This window comes from Scomber scombrus, chromosome 4 (assembly GCF_963691925.1).
Source record: "Scomber scombrus chromosome 4, fScoSco1.1, whole genome shotgun sequence".
NCBI classification, from domain to species: domain Eukaryota; kingdom Metazoa; phylum Chordata; class Actinopteri; order Scombriformes; family Scombridae; genus Scomber; species Scomber scombrus.
Genome location: NC_084973.1, coordinates 10,273,383 through 10,293,421, shown reverse-complemented (window position 1 = coordinate 10,293,421; position 20,039 = coordinate 10,273,383). Strand labels below are relative to the sequence as shown.

Here is a 20,039-nt window from a genome sequence, read left to right as displayed (position 1 = left end):
GCTTAGTATATTGAAAGAATACGTTAGCATCTCTGAATGATGTTAAAGTAAATCTCTGGTGTCCAGTCACAAACAGTCTCACTGTTTCCACAGCAAAGCATAGTATCAGGGCTGGGCAGGACACCAAGACAGTATTTTGTGAGAACATACTGTATGTGTGTGTGTGTGTGTGTGTGTGTGTGTGTGTGTGTGTGTGTGTGTGTGTGTGTTAAGGCAGACAAGTTTCAATATATATGCTGGTAAAGGTGTATGTGTCTATTTTCCCTACTTCCTGGGTCAAAGGTTACATCCTGGTTTCAATCGTCCTCTTGTTCTTCTTCCCCTGATGTCTGCTCGGCCTCACCGCTGTTCTCGCAGCTGTCCGGGCGCCTCCTTAAATCTGAACAACAGAAACATCAGTAAGCGACATGTCGCTCCAATAACACAGTCATTAACACAAGAAAGAGAATACTGACAGGCCTGGGAGGAAGTCCACGCATCTAGCATGAATAATTTGGTTTGATTTGTTGGAAAAATCTTGGAGAGGACACAAGAAGAGGAAGAGGAAACACAACGCACCTTTGAAATATCAAAACAACTGTGTCTGAATGTTTGTGTTTGTGTTTGTTTGCCGGGCTTGTTTGTTTTTGAGCACAGTTTCTTTCCGAGCAGTTATCCTCTAGATGCCGGTATCGTGTCTACCAAGAGATGTTAATTAATAGCTAATCAAAGCTAATGTCTCAGCAGCACATCGCCAGCACAAAGACATGATTAATACGTAATCAAAGGCCGTGCAGCACAACGCACAAAGCAGGGCCCACCCCCATGCCTCAAACACTACTGTTGTTATAGAAATAAACGAACACTCGCGGCTTAATTAGTTGGCTGTTGGTGTGTGTTGTTTTCATTTGAAGTTGTCGGGGATTTATCTCAGAGCCAACGTTGGCCTCCTGAGTGACGACACAGAGGTGACATACGAATACATGCATATACACGCTGACAAAAAGTCCTTTACACTAACGTACAAAAATACAGTATTCTCCAGTATTATAATGCTAACATGCATACTTTCTCTTCCTCTCTAACACACACTGATAACGTAGTTTTCTGACCTGCTAGGCCCAGTCTGCGGCAGCAGGCACTGCATGTGTGTTTTTGCAGGAAACCATTAATGGCAGTCACTCCCAGGTTATCAGGACCAAAAAGCATCTCATTCCTGCTGCTACTGCACAAGGTGAGAGAGAGCATTAGAGTCAAGATTGAAAAATGTGTCTCATCTTTTGTTTTAACAAAGACATAATGTGTGAAAATCCCATAACATGTTTTTAGGTCAACAACAATTTAAAAGAAGGAAAAAAGCAGAGTGTCCACACTGGATTGTGGCTCCCAAAGTGTTAGTCTTTATATATTCTTTGCTCTTTGTCTTAAGACCTGATGATGTTGAAATACTTCCTTTTTCAGTCAGTAATAAAAAGACTTGGGGCTATATTTTTGGAGGCACAATGACCAGCACAAGTAGCACTCCAACAGTTTGGTATTTTTCTGACCTTAAAACTTGCTTTGTCCGTCTGTGTGGTATTTTGGTGACCAGCGCAGAGTGGACAGGTGGGAGGAGAGGCACAGACAGCTGGGAGGTTCAAACTTTGCTTTTTTCCCATATCTTTTTATAACATTACATAAGTGAAAGATTACTCAAACTAGATATCATTAATAACCTTGATGTTGATCCAACAGTTACTTTACCTTTCGACATCTGCCATGATGACAGTTGGATCAGTCAGCTGCTCGCCTACACCTGGTGGAAACAGAAGAAATATATAAAGAAATAAATAGTATATATTTGTATAGTGAACAAATAGACAGATTAGACAGTGACAGATTAGCAAATCACATGTGACAGTGGATGAGAACATGCCATTTGTCACCATTTTCACCATTAATGCCATAGCTTATTGTTGTTAATTGTTTAGCCCCAGGTCAATTAATAATCTGTGACTTGCACACAGATTCAAACCCAGGTTTGTTAGTGGTTTGCATTATGTTTGATTAAGACACCACATACCACATTCACATACCAGCAACCTTTTTGGTTAAATTAAAACCCAAACAAGTATTAAGTTTAGTTGTTTATTAGTTTAGTTCTGTGTTCAGTAAATTAAATACTTTTCTTCCTGTGCAATTTAGCATACCTGTCTGTGTTCCACAGACAAAAGGAGGAGGCACTCAACCACATCCAAGTATGGGGGGATTTTTTTTTACTCAGTTAAATGTTTGGTTTAGTATCTATATGATTTATACTTGTTTTGGTTTGTGATGAGGATTATGTTATGGATGATGTGTGTTGTAAATAATGTTGACTAACAGAAGTAGCATTGTTATATTCAAGTGGGTAAAAGGGAAAGGAAATCCCTGCAATAAATGTGGTTCTGCCTAGTGGATTGGAGGGTCTATTCAAGAGGAGAGATGGAGGAGAGAGGAGTTTAGGGGGGAGAAAAATTAGAGGATGACAGTGTAGCTGTATGCACATGATCATGCCTTTGTCTTCTTTATCCTGAGTTAAGCCAGTTCAATTTGATTGTTTGTATTCATTTCATTTTTTCTGTTTTGTTAGACTGGACTGAATACATTTTTTTTTTTACTAATTCAACAATGGTCTGGGTCTGCCTCCCACGACCTTCCTAGCCATTATGGTCAGGCTTCCTCACAACATATGCATACATAAACAGGCATGTCGCAATCACACATACGTTAATGGGACTCACCTTGTATATCGAGCACAAGCAGCTCTCTGTTAGAGTACTCATAGGTCCAATGGGAGAATGCCAGGAGCATTTCTTCCAGAGAACAGAGGGGGGTGATCTCTTCTCCTGTGTTGTTGTTGTACTTCCTGAAGTGACCAGACATGTTCCTCTCAATAGTCAGCCACTGGCCATTCGAATGCCAGAGGACCAGGGACACATCTAGAAATCTGGTGGAGAGAAAAAAACAATTACTAAATGCACTGAAGACACTGTCAGAAATATAAGAGAAAAAACACACACATACACACACCTTGGTGAGTGGTGCATGTCACCAGGTTTGACCCGATTGAACACCTGCATCATCTTCTGGGCTGCTCTCTGCTGCTGGATCTCCTTTGGGAATGTCCGACAGATGATCATAAAGTTAAAGCTATGGGACTGTGGAGTGCTTTGATAGCTGAGTGGTTACCTTGCATTGCACGTAATCGCAACATCCCTGGTTCAACTCTGACAAGGGACTTTTGTTGCTTGTCAATCCCCCCCTCTCACTCTCTCTCTCCCTCTCTCTCTCTTGCCGTCTCCATGTTTCCTGTCAGCCTCTATGCCATCTACTCTAAAATAAAGGCAAAAATGCCCCAAAACATAATTTTTAAAAAATCCATGAAACTGTAAAGCGACAGGAAATTTAAATGTGTGAATTTGTAATCAAACAGGTGCAGTTGTGTTGATTGGTATTATTAATATCATTAACAACAAGTCAGTTTTTCACTGCTGTTTCTGGTTTAAATGCTCAGTTGAAAATAGTACTTCTCTTGGGCACTACTTTTTATAGTGTGACTGACATTAATTAGCAAGAAAATTACTTACATCAATTAATTAGGCTGGTTATTTAGTTAATCTGGCTAATTAATTAGTCTTATTATTGAACGAAAAACATATTGCGTTGTCTACGACAGACTAGCGGCATGTATGTTAATCATTAATAATAAAATCAAAAATATTGATAAATGGCATCTGTGTAACAAGCCAAACTGGATTTCCACCCACTTTCAAAACAACCAGCTGGTGGTTGCAGTTAAAAACTTTAAAATCTCTGCACTTTACAAATGTTTGGTGAAGTTACCCTCAAACAAAGCTGCAGTGCTGTGCTCCCATGGAAGCACTTCTGCCAGGCACGAACCACCTCCGGCCTGAAGGCTTTAACCACGTATACCAGACCAGGTCTCAGCACGTCCCCCTCTGCCCAGGTACACAGCACCCTGCAACCCCGCCGAAGACCCCCATCCAGAGAGCCCTCTTCACTGGCAAGGCGCTGCAGCATAGCAGACAGGCCTCTTGACGACCAGGAGGACACTGTGTTGGATTCAGGGTCAGCATCAGAGTGTGCTTCCTCCAAAGAGTAAATGCTCACCTGTTCACCTCCTGCAGAGAATTAGGAAAAACAGAGTCAATGAGTTGCATGGAAAGAAAAGCAGGAGTTTATATTTTATTTTTTGTAAAGTAAAATAATGAATTAACAAGAACTGAGTTGATGGTGATACCAAACAATAAAAGTACCCAGAATGGAAACAGGAGTGAAGGGGATGGTTTGAGCCAGTCTCATCAGATTGTTTCTCTCCATGGCTGTTAACACACAAACACAACACAATCTAAAACTACAATCGGGAACGGTACACAGGTATAATAACTCATGGAATAACAAACAATGCGTGTGCACAGCAGATGAAACCAGATGAGACAAAAAGCATTTGGGGTGTATTCCATCAGAAATGATGACAGCTGAGTTAATCAATTATATTCTTGATAATATGTTAATACCTGAATAATGTGGATACAGATTATCAGTGGACTGGAAAGAGGCGCTCTTGGCTGCAACAAACATAATCCAGAAAAATAAATTACAAAAATAGTAAATTTGTTAATAATGAATAAAAAATCTATATAAAAATATTTCACACTAAAATGATCTGTATGTTCGGAAATACCTTCAGAGGCAATGCCACTCTGTAAACTGCAGAAAGGACAAATAAGAAAATTCGATATAATTAATGCAACCCTTAAATATTTTTGAGATTTATGCACATTCATGCAAAAGAAAGGCAGACTTACGAAGACCTGCGGCTCATAGGTCTGGCCCAGCTGTTCCATGTTGAATGAGTGGGGCTCCACACATCCTGAAGGCCAATGCAAAGATAATTAGAAAAATATTTTATAAATCTTTCAAGTGTTCACAGAATTACTACACTGACACAATTTACCACAGATTTACCTGGTGTGAAAACACTTGCTTCTGCAACAAATCCATGGGTTCAAAGTCTGAAACAATATTGATATGACCAATATTAGAATCATTAAAACATTAAAATGTAAAAACAAATCTATTGATTTTTTTGTATTACAAATTTGTTATCATCTCATTCTCTACCCTTGTGATGATGTATGCATAGATGCAAAGGAATAACACATGCTCAGCTCTAATTACTGATATATACTGAATCTAAAAGGGCTGTAGGTCCTTACTGAGCTGACTGAGGCTGGTTGAAGCTGACCAACATGTAGGTTCTCCTTTCAACCATCGGCGCCTTCTCCAGCAGGCATCAGACAAATGAGAATGCATGGTTTCCTATTTTCCATTAGAAATAACAAGATGGAAGGAAATTTAGGTGAAAAGAAACAGGCTAATTGTTTTGTAAAACGAAAACTGACGTGTCGATTTTTAATTGTATAATCAGTTGATTATTGAGCCATCATGGAGAAATATAAAATTTCAATAATGCTCCGGAGAACACATCTTACAGTGTCTGGGTTGCTCTCTTGTATCTTGACTGTCTTCCTGTTCTGACAGCTTCTTTTGCTGTCTTGGTCTTGAGTGAAGTCCGAGGACTTTGACCACTCTGTAGAAACAAAGACACACATGATCTGTGGCTGCACAGACAAGTCAAGTCCAGCCAGGAGCTGTCAAAGTACGGCAGAACTGCACTCCAGAACAGATTAGTCATATTAATACACATGTAGATTAATTGTAGTACACTCAAATACAACAGGAAGACACAACATAAATAGAAAAATATACACACATAGAGACCTAAAGAAGACATTTTGATTATAAACCATAAAATTCTATGACAAAAATTCTACTACGACAGTACCTCTGCTCCTGCTGCATTGTAGTGATGTCTCATCCCTAAAGGTCTGGCCACCTTTGTTTACTGGGTCATTAAGGGAAGGAAAAGATCCCCTCACTGGACTGCGGGGTACCCCAGGGAAAGTCATATTCTCCATGCTGGATGACAGAGACCTGCAGTAGCCATAGGGGCGGTCCCTTGACAGGAACGCCCCCCTGGGGTATTTCACTTGTTTTCCACATGTGTTTGAACTTTGTTGGCAATCATCTTCACAAAAGGCAGGATTTACTAAACCCTCAGAGAAGTCTTGAGGGTGAGAAAGAAGGACGACATTGCTTGAGGTTCTGGATATTTGTGCCATCTCCTCCTTTTGCTTTGCCTCTTCTTTGCCTTCTTCTCCTTCTTCCTCCTCTTCCATGGAGGTCTCCTCCTGGCTGGGGTACAGGTGCGGGTCACAGGACCAGAGTTTATAATGTGATGACTCCAGTCCTCTGTCAACAAACCTGGAAGAAAGAGGAGACCCACAGCGGGAAGGTCCACAGGACTCAAAGGGGGTCTGATCCCTGAAACCACTGAGATGAACTCCACCTCCATGAAGGTGCGAAAAGGAAGCATGGGATGCAGATCGAGAGACTCCAAGCCACATGTCACTGGGATGGTGAACACCAGCAACCTGTGCCTCCTGCATAGAAGAAAGATCACATGTAAAAATGTTTTCTTACATTACAAAATGACGTAGTTGTTAATTTTTATAAAGCTGAGACGCAATTGCTAGGCACCAAAATATGTGATACGTGATATAAGGTTCTAGCCAGCTTTTAAACATCCCTCATTTTCTTTAACTTCCTACAGCTATTATTAACAATTCATGCCATTAAAAGAACCTAAAATATCTTTGAACACTATACCTCCTTTGCTCCTTCCTCTCCCTCCTCTCTGTGTCCTTGTCTTCCTCCCCTGCTCCCCTTGACTCCCACATGGCATTCCTGTGATGCCAGTCTACTCCCTATCAGAGTATAGCCCTTCAGCAATGAAGGCGGAGTACTTTTACACGGTTTGGCCATCAGTCGCCGCATATTAAGCACATCACAGTCTGCTCCACCTCTGTGCGGGAGGGTCCAGCTGTGGGGGAGGACATGCTGGGACACTGTGATGGGTCGGCATTGAGCCAGGCGAGCCTCTTCCTGATGTAAGCTGTCAGAAGCAGACAGCAGCGTTAGGGTGTCCACAGCAAGCGCCGACAGGTCCTGGAGTTGACCCAGCTGACAGTCCAACTCCGACAGGCTGTCCTGAATGAAGTTGACCTTCTCTGAGACCTCTCCCATCATCATGAACATCTCCTCGGCTCTAGTGGGACACAAATTTTAAAAAGATACTTGGATTTCCTCAGTTTTTATGATGATGATTGATTATATTACATGTTTGCTTTTCTGGAAGTATGCTCATAAAAACAGTCACAGTGTTACAATGTGTTGGACTCAGATGACCACATTTTTAAAGCCATTTTACTTACAATGTAAAATAAGTGACTATGTAGCAAACATGCAGAGTAGAATAAAGACTGTGACAGAAAAAGAGGAATGCATTGGTCGACCGATACCGATTTTAAATGGCCGATACCGATTTTTTTGATGGCCGATATGTGCTGCCGATTTTTTTGAGCCGATATTGCTTTCTCTCCCTCCAGACGAGAGAGAGAGACAAACACTCACACCGCTGTGATGGCTGCTCCGTCCCACTCTCAGTCAGAGTGAGAGAAAGAGAGACAGACACACACACACACTGATGTGATGCTGCTCCGTCCCGCTCTCAGTCGGAGTGAGAGAGAGAGACAAACAAACACACACACACACCGCTGTGACGCTGCTCCGTCCCGCTCTCAGTCAGAGTGAAAACTTACCGTTCTCTCTCTGCCGTGAAAATCGCGTCAATGCACGAGTTGAACATTTTGAACCTTTGCAGCTACATCGCGTGACACCGTGCCGCGACAGCCTATCAGCGTTGAGATTCTCCCGATGTCACTGACGTCACTGACGTATAGCCCCTGTTAGCATAGCTGAAATTTTGAAGAAGAAAAAAATAGCTGGCTATCCCGGCATAAAGTTACTGGTTTACTAGATTCAACTGTTAATTTACGTGTGTTTTTGTCAGTTGATGTGTGTCGCAGGAAATGGAAGAGCCTCAGGGACACATATGAGAGAAAAGAGTGAGTGATCTCAGTCATGGTTGATGATTGAAGAAGCAATGTTGTTGTTATCTAGTGAAAATGGGCGGGCTCACTAGACGCGCGATGACGCAAATTTTACATTATGGTCACAAAATGGTCACGCGTCGAAACTTGAGCGATAGCGCGACAGATTCTCGTTTTGTCGCGTGACAAATTCACGTTCATCACGTTTGCTCTGAACGCCCCTATCTTAGGCCAGAACATTTTTTTACATACATATATATATATATAAAAATTTCTGTATATTTTTTCTATATATATATATATATATATATATATATATATATATATATATAAATATCGGCCCGATATACCGGCCGGCCAATGTATCGGTCTACCCTTAGAATGCATACTACCTAAATTGTGGAACATCTAAATCAAATCTATTTCTGCTTACCAATCATTGGAGAAGACATTTGCAGTGAGACAATTTCCTTTAAAAAAAATCACTTTACTGGACACAGATGTTTTACCCTCCTTCAACTGGCATGGGACAACAGAGCACACATATGGATTCAGTTTTTAAGATACTCTTCTTTGCAACATCATATGGAGTCAGTATTTCATGCTTATAACGACTAGTTCATACACATCAGTAACAACATCAATCCAACCTTTTAGCTGTGGTTCTGATCCTATTAACCTGACTGCTGTGGAGACCTTCACTCTTCTCGTGGAAGTAAACCTGTACACATTTCTCTTCAAACTCGTGGAGCTTCTTTCGATCTTCATGGCCCAAGAAGAGCTCTGATGAAGAGAGGAAAGACGAGACGTGACAGACTAGTTAGACATGTATAGATAACTGCTGAGCAAGTTTTGTATCCACACACACACATACATTACGGTACTCACTAAGTCCAGAGCATCTCTCTTCCTGCTCAGTATCTCCGCTAAATGTCCTGTAGATGGCTCTCAAGCCTTGGGCCATGTGACTAAAAATGATAAGGGGCGGAGGGAGCCATGGTCTCTCCTGGTAAGTCATTATGTAGCGATAGCGGTTATACTTCCACAGCTTATTGGATGTTGATGCCATGTCAAAGTAGATATTGCTGTTAATGTAAAGACATGATTCAGTTAAGTGATCTTTACTCTGATGATTCATTGCCAAAGCTAAAATTGAAAATGTCTTTTTAGAAAGGTCCTTACTTAAAAAATGCAATGAGAATGTTCACCATGATGATATACTGGAAGAACAAATAGACAGCCTGCAGGAACGGTGTGATAAAGGAAGCAGGAGGACATGACTGACCATCATCACATGCTGTTAACACACACAAACAAGCACACATGTTACATTGGTGGCATACAATAACTTCAGTAAGAGTGTAAGTTCATTGTGAAATGTCAAGGGTCTTTACCATTGTGTAAATTCTAATATATGAGTGAGTGTTTCTTCAAGGGTAAACCAAAAGAAGGATCCTCATGGAATAGCTTTAGTTGTGTATACCAAAAGTCTTACTTTACAGTCCCTTGGCATCTACAGTACATATTTCATTGTTACTATAGTCCTGAAACAATGTAGATACCCACCCTTTCACCTTCAGCCAGCAATTAGTAATGGGGCGTTCAGACCAAAAGCGTCTGACGCGAATTGAGCAGCAAGTCTACATAGAAAATCAATGTGAATGGCGCGATAACACGCAATTTCATATAAGGAGGCGCCAATGAAGCATCTGAAGCGAATGAATGAATGAATCAAGCGGCGCGAATAAAGTTGGAAAAATTGAACTTTTCAGGCGGCATTGCGCCGCAACATCCAATCAGCGGCGAGTTTCTCCCGACGTCACAAGCGCGTATGAAGCGAATGAAGCGATGATCCAAAAAATGATATTTATGATAAGAAGCGATTCAAGCGATTTTTTCGTGTCAGACGCTTTTGGTCTGAACGCCCCTTAACACATACTGCAATATGAAGGTGAATCAAACACGTATCCCTTGACATGGTACGAGACTGATTCAGATCACCTGATTTATATGTTTGTCTTTTTATGTAGCAAAGTGACTTTGAGACAATTGGATGCTAAGCAACTCAAGGCGTTACCAGAGTCATCAAAGTTCAATTCTACTGTTAATTTACTCTAAAGTACTACTTTTAAGTACTAACGGTTTATCTCAGATGCATAGACTTCTCCATAGATCATCCAGTAGGGCTGGAAGACTACGTCTCGAGCTAGGCTCCAAGACGGCTCTTCGTTTGGCGACAAGATGGCCTTCCTGGACACCCCAAAACTAAGCAGAACGATTGCCATCATCACCACAATGAAGAACATGTTACTGGTCTGGGAAGTAACAGAAACAAAGGAAGAAGATGAGTAATTACAAAAAAACTTTTCCAAAAAGTGGTGCGCAGTCCTCACATACCATCTTGGTGATCATAGTGAGGTAAGGGCCAGCATGCTGATTGACAGCCAGCAGATCCATCACCCTGACAAACCAGAAGATGATGTCCAGGCAGTAGCAGATGCGCCCGGCCGTTCGGTACGGGTCCTCATGCCAACGCATCACCAATCCAGCCAGGAATAGGAGGATGGCAATGAAGTCAGATATGTTCCAGTACTCTGAGAACCAAATCTTCAGCTTCTGCTTCAGCTTTCTCGGCTCTGACATTAGAACCTAATTAGGAGGTCATTTTTTGATAGGGAGAATAAAAGCTCATGTATTATTTACTTGTAACTTTTACTGTCTCTTCAATACCACACCTTTATTGTTAAAAATATATATTTTACTGAATTAGTTCAAGAACACTGTTAAAGATAAAAAGCCAGTACAATGAATAGTAACCTGAATATTATATGCAGTCCTGTCGAGAAGGATTTTGTGACGCAATGATCTCCTGTGCAAATATATTTATATGTTTATGTCTGTAACCTCTAGTGTACTGTTCTTGTGTTGTGTTTTTGTTGTCTGTATTTGGTCTTATGTTGTATTCATAAAATGCAAATGAACCGAATAAAAAATATTTTATTGTATGGCATTGTTTCCTGTGGAAAACGTATCACCAATGCACATAAACTGTTAAATAATGACAATGTACAGAAAAGAAATAAAGAAGAAAATGAGACAGAATAAAGGAGAGTATTTTGACTCTCCATGAGTAAGGTTTGAATTGCCTATGAATTTAAACTGGATACATTTTTACTTATAATAGGCCTATTGATCAAGCATTACTCTGTTTACATTGTTTTTCTCTTCAAACCAACAACAATTTCCCTCCTAACCCTGCAGGCCCTCTCACCTCTCTGGTTTTCTCCACTGCAGTGGACAAGATGTACGCTATGACCAGCCACTCCTGAACACTTGGCTGATCACCCATCTTCACTAAGATGGTGTAGGAGAATAACATCAGAAAGGCTAAGTAGGACATCTACAGTGGAGGCAGAGATGTAGAGATAGAGGAAGAAAGGCAAGATGAAGTTTTCTCAAACAAAAATATACTTTAATATACATTAAATACTTTATATGCTGCAGGAAAGACAAGGAAGGTATCTATACTCTTACTGTAGTCAATCCATTGAACGCATTTTCAGAAACACAAATATTTTACAATTTATTACATATAACAACAAGGACATCACGTACTGTGTGGAACCAAAACTTGACAACAGGAGCTGTGTAAAATTCGTAGAGTTTTCTGATCCAAGACAGACACTGCACGCTCATAGAGGAAACCGTTTCTGACACTGGACCGAGACATATGTCTTGGAACGACCGACCACGCTCAGCATCCTGACTGCCCTATGAGAAGAGAGGAGAGGAGAAGAGAGTCATAATATTAAGGCTATTAAGATTCCAGATTGCAATGAATCATCATAATAATGATCATCAATCATAATAATGATGTGTACGTGTACTACTGGCACTTTACCACCGGATCCACTTTCTCATGGGTTGCTTCAGACTTCATGGAGTCACGTCCAAACAGCATTGCCTCATGAGACTGTGGTACATGGCACATTTCAGCTTTGCTTTTAAACTCCAGAAGAAAGATGGCAGGCGGCAGAAGAAGGCTCAGAATGATCTGACAGAAAGGGATGACAAGCTAAGGACCAAAACACTTTTGTCCAACTATCCAGAAACCAAACCTTGAAACATGAATTTAATTAAGCAGTATTTTTTAAGTTAACATTCAATTAAATAGATTGATGACATATCACTTCTGTGTTTAGTTTGTTTTGAATTTATTTATATTCTGAGCTCTTCCTGTCTGACAGCAGTCAAAACATCACTTAAATAGTTTTTTCTCTTTATAGCGATACAAATACATCATATACTAAAACAAGATTATTAATACACTTCCAATCAGAGATGACTTTGCACCTGTAAATATGTAAAGCCTGGAAACTCTGGAAACTTTTTACCAACTTTTTGACAAATTGTACCTTCAGAAAGGAGTTTTTTCTCATGTTAAGTGGACCAGTCCAGAGATCGGTGAGGAGGGTCTGTGTGCAGGAATGTGACACGAATGGTCTGTGACAAGAGGAGACAGCCATTTGCAGGCAGGTGAAGTGGCTCCACGCCTCCATCTCAGAAGTCAGCAGCTTCATGGCCATCTGCTCATTCTGACGAAATGCACAGTCTAATGCATCCACTGCCAGCTGACCAAACTCACTGAGACACAAAGACAGGACAGACACACAAACATGTGCAGGTACGCACCCACCACACCACCACAAACAATTAAAAACACAGAACTTAAAACCACTGCTACACCCAAACTGATTAAAGGATATTTTAATGTACAGAGTTGCATTAGACATAAATAGACTAGATTGTAATTCCAATTAACAAAAATTACTGATAGGGCCTTTTATAATGTTAGTATAAATCTATCATTAGAGTGCAACTGTCCTTCAATTTGAGCTACTGACAACACATACACACTGGTACATGTACACTCACAGTGAATACGCTTTGAATCGTTCCGAGATGTTATCATCAATGTTGCTTTGCCGTGCTTCAGTTGCCATGGAGCGATAAAGCTTACAGGCCACCGTGGCACGTGCAAGTGCTTCTTCACCATGGTGCCACAGGAACAGTGCCATCTGCTGCCGCTGCTGAAGGACGGCCCACACAAACAGGTCGTTGAAGTTGAAGGGAACCAGTAACGGAGCATCATCACAGCCAGGGCTCAACACTATCTCTCGACTTGTCGCAGGTGACACTTTTTGGTCCTAGATTTAAAGATATGGACAGAGGGAAGGACGTGGATAAAGACATTTTTAAAAAGGGAGAGGCCACAAAGAAAAAACGGAGGTAAAAGGGTAACAAAGGGGAACCGGCAAGTATTGTGAGATACCACAAAAAGGAAAAAGGGAAAGGGAAAATCTGTTTCCAGTCCTTTCAAGAGAGATTTAAAAAATCCCACCTTGCGTTTGTAGGGCTGTGCAGTCCTAAAGAAATGCAGGTCTTGGGAACTCCTGACCCTCAAAGAGTTTGGTATCAATCCCCGTCTCTGTTTTGACAAGGAGGAAGAACTGTTGCGTCTGCCCTCCTATACACACCATAACAAGAATGAGGGGGGTGCATTATATATGAGTAAACACCAAAGTGAAAATAACAAAACAAAGCGGGCTAAAAAAATACTAACTAACTAATAATGCTCACCTTGTCCTGCAAGCGGCTGTAGGCAGCTCGGAAGTGTTTTCGTGTGTAGATGCTGCGGTACGCTCCTCCTATGAGGTACTCTATCACAAGGCCCACATCAATGAGAGAAATGCGGTAACCTAGGGGCAGAGAGGTCTACTCACACAAACACACACATATAAAGTAAATACACATTATATATTTGACTATTATGTACACAAATGCAGCTCAACATAGTATCCAGTGTAAGTGCCAATAATATCTTATTAAACAGGGATGTGATGAGTATCTGTAGTGTGACTAACTGTGTACAGTACATTATTATCCTCATCCTGTTACTGTACTTACTTGTTTTACATCTTCAATGAGGTGATGGAGAAAACGGTCAGTCTGCCCCTGTGGCTGAGGAGAGAAATTATATTATTATGCATATAAACAAGTAAACACATAAACACATAATACCAACTTCATAATCACTGAGAAAAAAACTGGTTACTTTTGAGAGGCAGAGAGAGAGAGAGAGAGAGAGAGAGAGAGAGAGAGAGAGAGAGAGAGAGAGAGAGAGAGAGAGAGAGAGAGAGAGAGAGAGAGAGAGAGAGAGAGAGAGAGAGAGAGAGAGAGAGAGGCAAAAAAGACAAATTTGTAAAAGACAAAACAATCACACTTACAGTAGCAGCTCTGGCTCTAGCATGTTTCTTAGGGGGCTTATTATCCCAGAGTAATGAATAAGTAAACAGGCTTTAATAAACAAAAAAATAAAGACAGCGTGGAGAAAGCCAAACATGAGTGTAAAGATGACAAAGACTTCTGTGATCTCAAAAAGAACAACTGGGAAAATACTGTGAAAGCAATTGACCAGGAGACGCAGAGAAACTCAATGCAAAACACTTACTGTGCATTATTGTGATTTCAGTCAAACCATAGTTTTGTCATTTGTGCTTCAAGAACCACAAACAAAAGAATTGAATTTCTTCTGTTTGTATAGCAAAGTGAGAGCCAAGGGGGAAACAAAAGAGGAAATAGCATAGTGAGCCAAACAAAAGCACTGAGGGGTGAAAGTATTCTCTGAAAAAAAGAGTGCGACAGATGGTGTGTCACAACAATACAAGTGGATCGTTTAATATATAATAATAACCGTGTTATAGAGCTCCTCCAGGCGATCCACAGTGAGGAAGCGACTCATAGTCATGCCGTTGTCAATCAGCAGTTTGACAAAACTGACACGGTCCATCACCAGAGCATCCAGCATGGCTTGCTCCAGGGAACCCACCTACATAACAGCACACAAAAGATTTACAATCATGAATATTTTAAGAATGTACAACATTCTTCATCAGAAACAATAGCACATAATTACACTGTAGCCTGTAGTAGTAAGTATCACCTGCCAGTGTTGTCCATACACCAGGATGTGTTTCTGTGCAATGTCAGCTCTGTCCCAGGCTAGGGCCATGCTCAACTGCTCTGCAGGACTGGCCTTCGTGCCTGATCATCATACAGAACAAAAACAAACAACATAGTATATATCTCTGCATTGGTAGTGAGCAGTATGTCATAGCGGGAAAGGCAAAGTGTAAAATGTACGATTGTTCAGCTATTATCAATATTCTAAACTATGCTACAATATGTCAAAATGTCTGCAGTGAAAAAGGCCTATTATCACAACCAAGAAGAAGCAGATAAGTACCCTTAAGTGTAGTGGTCAAAATGGCTGCATCTGGTGCCATCTGGTCCTCTGATTCTGAGTCAAAGATGCTTATCTGTTGTTTAAACACACATGATGTAAGAAGTCTGTGTGTCCAATCATAACACAGATACATTCATAAATGCTATTTCACCTACAGACTGTCTGTGATCCATACACTGCAGGAGGAGAGTGTAGAGGCTAGAGGCTTCTGGCCTCTCGACTCCAAACACATCTCCAATCATGACAAGGAAGTCCTCTTTAATGTCTGCATCCAACTGCCTACAAGACCAACACATACTGTAAATTGTCTTTGGGACAGGTGTGTTCATTTTACATGTGATGCACAAAATACTGAGCCAATATTCCACCAAAATATATACTAAAATAAGTGTAAGTAAAAATAGGTAGACATACCTGTCACCAGCTGTCTGCTTGTGTAAGAAGGCAAGCAGGTCAGCAGCCCTGCCCGATCCTTCAAACACAAACACCGGCACAGGGGGCACATTGCTAACGTAGTCCAACACTGTGGACACAATGGCAGGGCCTCCCTCCACCACCACACACACCACAGGCACTCCTTGGTTCAGTCCTTCAAAGAAAGGATAAGAGGGACAGTGACATACATGTCAGTGACATCATTCCCCTGTGCTTTTCTCATTTCCTATATGTGTCTCACAAAACACACACACACACACACACACACACACACACACACACACTGACTCACGAGGGTGTATCTTTTGCATTTGGATGTGTTTCTCCATTTTCCTCCTAAGGCCTTGCTGACAGCCATGTTTTCCCAGCGTTCCATCATCCACCAGCAGAAAGTGGGAGTGGAAACCATTAAGACAGGCTCTCTTACTCAGAGGGTTTCCCAGTGGCTGGTAAGGCCTGAACACCTGAATCATGTTGAGCAGAAGGCACATGGAGAGCCAAGAGTCAAAATATGCTCAATGAAATGAAAACTTTCATTGTAGTCAGTGTCCAATTGGTGAGACGGTGTGATCTCATTCAACAATAATCAAAATCTCAGCACTTACATCTCTGCCTATAAGGTCCGTAAGGTTGTCAATCACTCCCCATGGTGTGATCCCAACAGTGTTTCTCTTCCTCAAGTCGTGGCCCCCAAATGTTTTCACTGCTTCGCCTACATACTTAGACACACCTAGAGTAGATGTAGAGGGCAGGTGAATGCACAGCAAACACACTATTCAACTGTACAAACTGACCTGAAATCAAACACAATTCTGCTTTGTGCAACTGCAAATAAATCTGCAAAAACACAGGTGTGGCTGGACAAATAACATCATGTTTAAATGACAAGTGATGCCGAATCAAAGCCCCCGGAGGCAAATTTGTGATTTGTGATACTGAGGTATACAAATACAATGTACTTAACTTGACTTGATCCCTTTATAATGTATACAGTGTATACACCTGTAGAGTTTAATTTAACCACATTAAAATTATGCAATAGAATTCTATCTAAGATCAATGTAAATCAAAGTAGTGTTTTAGAGTACAGCTGCAACTAACAATTATTTGTATTATTTAATATTAATCAATGAATCTTTTGGTCTTTAAAATGTCCGAAAATGGTGAAAAATGTTGACCGAACACTGTTCCTCAAATGTCTTCTTTTGTCCAAAAACAGCAATCCATAACTCAAAGATATTTAGTTTACAATCATAGATGACTAAATAAACCAGAAAATATTCCCATTAGAGGAGCTGGAATCAGAGAATTTGGACTTTTTTTAATGATTCGATACAATTAATCAATTATCAAAATAGTTGCCTGGCTTGACTCTGTCCAAAGTTAACAAAATCCACTAACTAGCAACTCTAAAGCTCACTAATTAACATGTTATATCTTGTTTGTTTAATCTGGACAACACCTGTAAGTGTAAAGTTGTGGTTATGAGTTATTTCATCTAACATGTACCAGTATTAATGCCATCAGTGAGTATCCATGCCCCTGTGCTGCGGGCAGCAGTCATCAGTCCTTTGCTGAAGGCCTGTTGGACTTTAGGAGGAAGGGTGAAGTTCTCTGAGCCTCCCTGGACTGTCAGTAGAAGCTTGGGTCTCTCCATCTGCCACTCCCTCAGCATCAGTTGGAGTAAAATCTCTGGCTTTGAGTCCACAGCCACGCGAACATACTGGAGGGAAAACAGAATGTATTTGTGACAGAGTCTCTTTGTGCTTTTCTTACTTTAAATTTTTGAGCAATCCCTCATATAGAATTGGATTATCTAAATTTGGTATGCTAATTTGGTATGCTAATTTTGCCTAGAAACACAAGTGTACATTTGGTAGACACACAGACCTTGGCCCGACAGGAGCGTGTCGCACTGTCCTGAAAATCTATGGTCCCATAGGCGTTGGTGGGACTGGCTTTGGTGTGGAGCTGCATGGACCACTCCTCTTCCACATCCTGTCCTGGACCAGGATAGAGGGATATGGGGGGAAGTGAATCTTGCCATGAGTGCTCCACCATCAGACGGCCACAACAGCACCTGACCAATGACAAGATCATGAAACTGAGCACAGCAAGTGGTGACAGTCTTATGTCTACAAAGGAAAATTAATTAATTAACTTATCACTTGTGTAGAGTGATAGTGAAACACATTTATTGCGATCAAATCAGTTAAAAATGTGTTTAGCAGAGAAAAAAGAATGGACTGCAAACATATCTTAAGCATTGCACATGATTAATTTAGCATCATGTATTTATTAAAAATGGTCCTCATCACACACAATGTGTGAAATTTCTACTCTGTTTTTTTATTCTCTATGGGGATGACTTGTTATATTCATATAAAACCACTTCAAAAGTTGAGTATAATTCACAAGCACATGGCCTATTTAAGCCCAGCTGCTATGATTCCTCCTTTCTTCCTCACTTCCTGTCTCCCTGCCTCCCTCTTTGGTTGTGTTTGTCAGTTTCCAGCCCACAAAATTAAAACACACATGCATCTCTTATTCTATCCTGTGTTTTATATAGGAAACTAACAAAGTTGAGCTAGTTTGTGGAACATTAAGCTATTAGGTTTTTTACAAACGCAATGGCAATAAAACTGACATGATTTGAGAGAAACAGAAAGTAAAAAGGGGACATAGTGAAATAAAGGGTGAAGAGAGAAGAGACACACAAAAAGTCCACAAGGGTCTCATGGGAATAGTGGGGGGTGGGTTGGGTATGCGTGGGATGCTCGAGGACGGTGTAATCACAAACACATACACAAACAACTCATATTGTTAATCATAATTATACCTGATCAAGTTTTGGCATACTTGACATACGGGAATACATCTGTAAAAAAAAAACAGGAAATAACACATTATCAAAGAATCCACATGATCGCTATTCCTGGAAGGAAGGGCTGAGTGCCAAATAGTTCTGCCCTCAGAAAAATGTAGTTTACAAATAATGCTGTTAATGTTATACTATGTTCTAACTAAACAAATCAGCTTGTATTTCTACTGAGAATCATAAAATCCTGTATTAAAACCATTTTCTGGCAAATCATCAATACAATCAGATTTCTGTTTACCTGTGTAGGTCTCGAGAGGAAGGGATAAACTTTACACATTCTCTCTTGAAGAAAGTTTCCTCAATCCAAGACTTTCGTGACTGAAATAAGAAAAGAAAATTTTAACTTTACACAAATGCAAATACAGGAACAGCTCAGAACTGCATTCTTGAGTTTCGTTGTCAAACTCATCCTCCACAGACAAAAAAAAAAACCTGACCTTCTCAGTGAAGCTCATGGCAGTGCCGTCAGCAGTCTACATGCTAGACTCACAGGTAACGTTAGGTCCCTCCCTGTCATAGAAACCTGAACTGCTCACTTAAAAACACTGACCGGATGTCTGATATGACAGCCAACCTCACATTCAACTTCACAGCAGTCTTTTCTTTGTGCTTCCCCAAGTTTTTCAAGGTCTGTCCTGCTCCTGCGCTCCGTTTCTCAGCCAGATTTAACAATGGCCTCAGTGAGTAGAGTATTGTTGGTAGGAAACATGCACACATCCCCTTCCTGAGATTAGTACACATAGTTTGGAGTCGGTGTGCTCCCTCCCTGGGTCAGATTGTGTAAACACTAAACAGAGCTCTGCAGTTAAGTTACTCTCAGTGTTTTTATTATAAATATCTCTTTATAGACAGTAAACCTCACTAATTTATCATGTCCTGCTGTGGCAATTTTGGTAGCACAACATTGTAAAACAATGAACAATGAAACATCAATCAAATAAAGCACCCCCTTCAAGATCCTCGGCTCTATATATATATAAAGTTTCACAAAATGTAAATACACAATATGAGAGGATTGACCCAGAGCAACAGACATGATAGGACAGATATTCAACTGCGTACACTGCACATCTGTATCTACAGCAGTTAAAGGCATATGGATTTAAATATTACATTTCCTGTCCAAATATTTTTGCAGTTGTTCAATATTTTTTAGGCTATTATTCTGTCAGGGTAATTTATGGTGCTTTTCCATTACACAGTTCCAGCACGACTCGACTCGACTTGGCTAGACTCGACTCGACTCAACTCAGTTTTTTTTGCGTTTCCACTAGGGATAGTACCTGGTACCTGGTACTTTGTTACTACCTGCTCTGGTGAGGTTCCAAGCGAGCCGAGCCGATACTAAATGTGACGTCAACAGACTGTCGGCCACTGATTG

At 40.7% G+C, this 20,039-nt stretch overlaps 1 protein-coding gene across 1 annotated transcript; it reads right to left on the bottom strand.

The window, feature by feature from the left end:
- Window positions 1-245: 245 nt before the first annotated feature.
- trpm6 (transient receptor potential cation channel, subfamily M, member 6) lies at window positions 246-19,305 on the bottom strand. The gene is made up of 40 exons (XM_062418139.1): window positions 19,096-19,305; window positions 18,897-18,976; window positions 18,617-18,655; window positions 17,668-17,857; window positions 17,287-17,500; window positions 16,383-16,507; window positions 16,070-16,241; window positions 15,757-15,931; window positions 15,498-15,621; window positions 15,343-15,415; window positions 15,040-15,140; window positions 14,791-14,925; window positions 14,004-14,057; window positions 13,677-13,811; window positions 13,438-13,563; window positions 12,972-13,243; window positions 12,452-12,680; window positions 11,938-12,090; window positions 11,652-11,807; window positions 11,308-11,436; window positions 10,434-10,685; window positions 10,177-10,351; window positions 9,219-9,333; window positions 8,925-9,121; window positions 8,687-8,819; window positions 6,754-7,192; window positions 5,870-6,527; window positions 5,517-5,614; window positions 5,241-5,343; window positions 4,990-5,036; window positions 4,830-4,894; window positions 4,706-4,731; window positions 4,539-4,589; window positions 4,278-4,343; window positions 3,844-4,142; window positions 3,031-3,113; window positions 2,742-2,947; window positions 1,723-1,774; window positions 1,092-1,201; window positions 246-379 (listed from the first exon to the last, which is right to left on the bottom strand). The coding sequence occupies exons 1-40, from the start codon at window positions 19,111-19,113 to the stop codon at window positions 297-299; spliced, it is 5,958 nt and encodes a 1,985-aa protein (XP_062274123.1). The 5' UTR covers window positions 19,114-19,305; the 3' UTR covers window positions 246-296.
- Window positions 19,306-20,039: the final 734 nt, after the last annotated feature.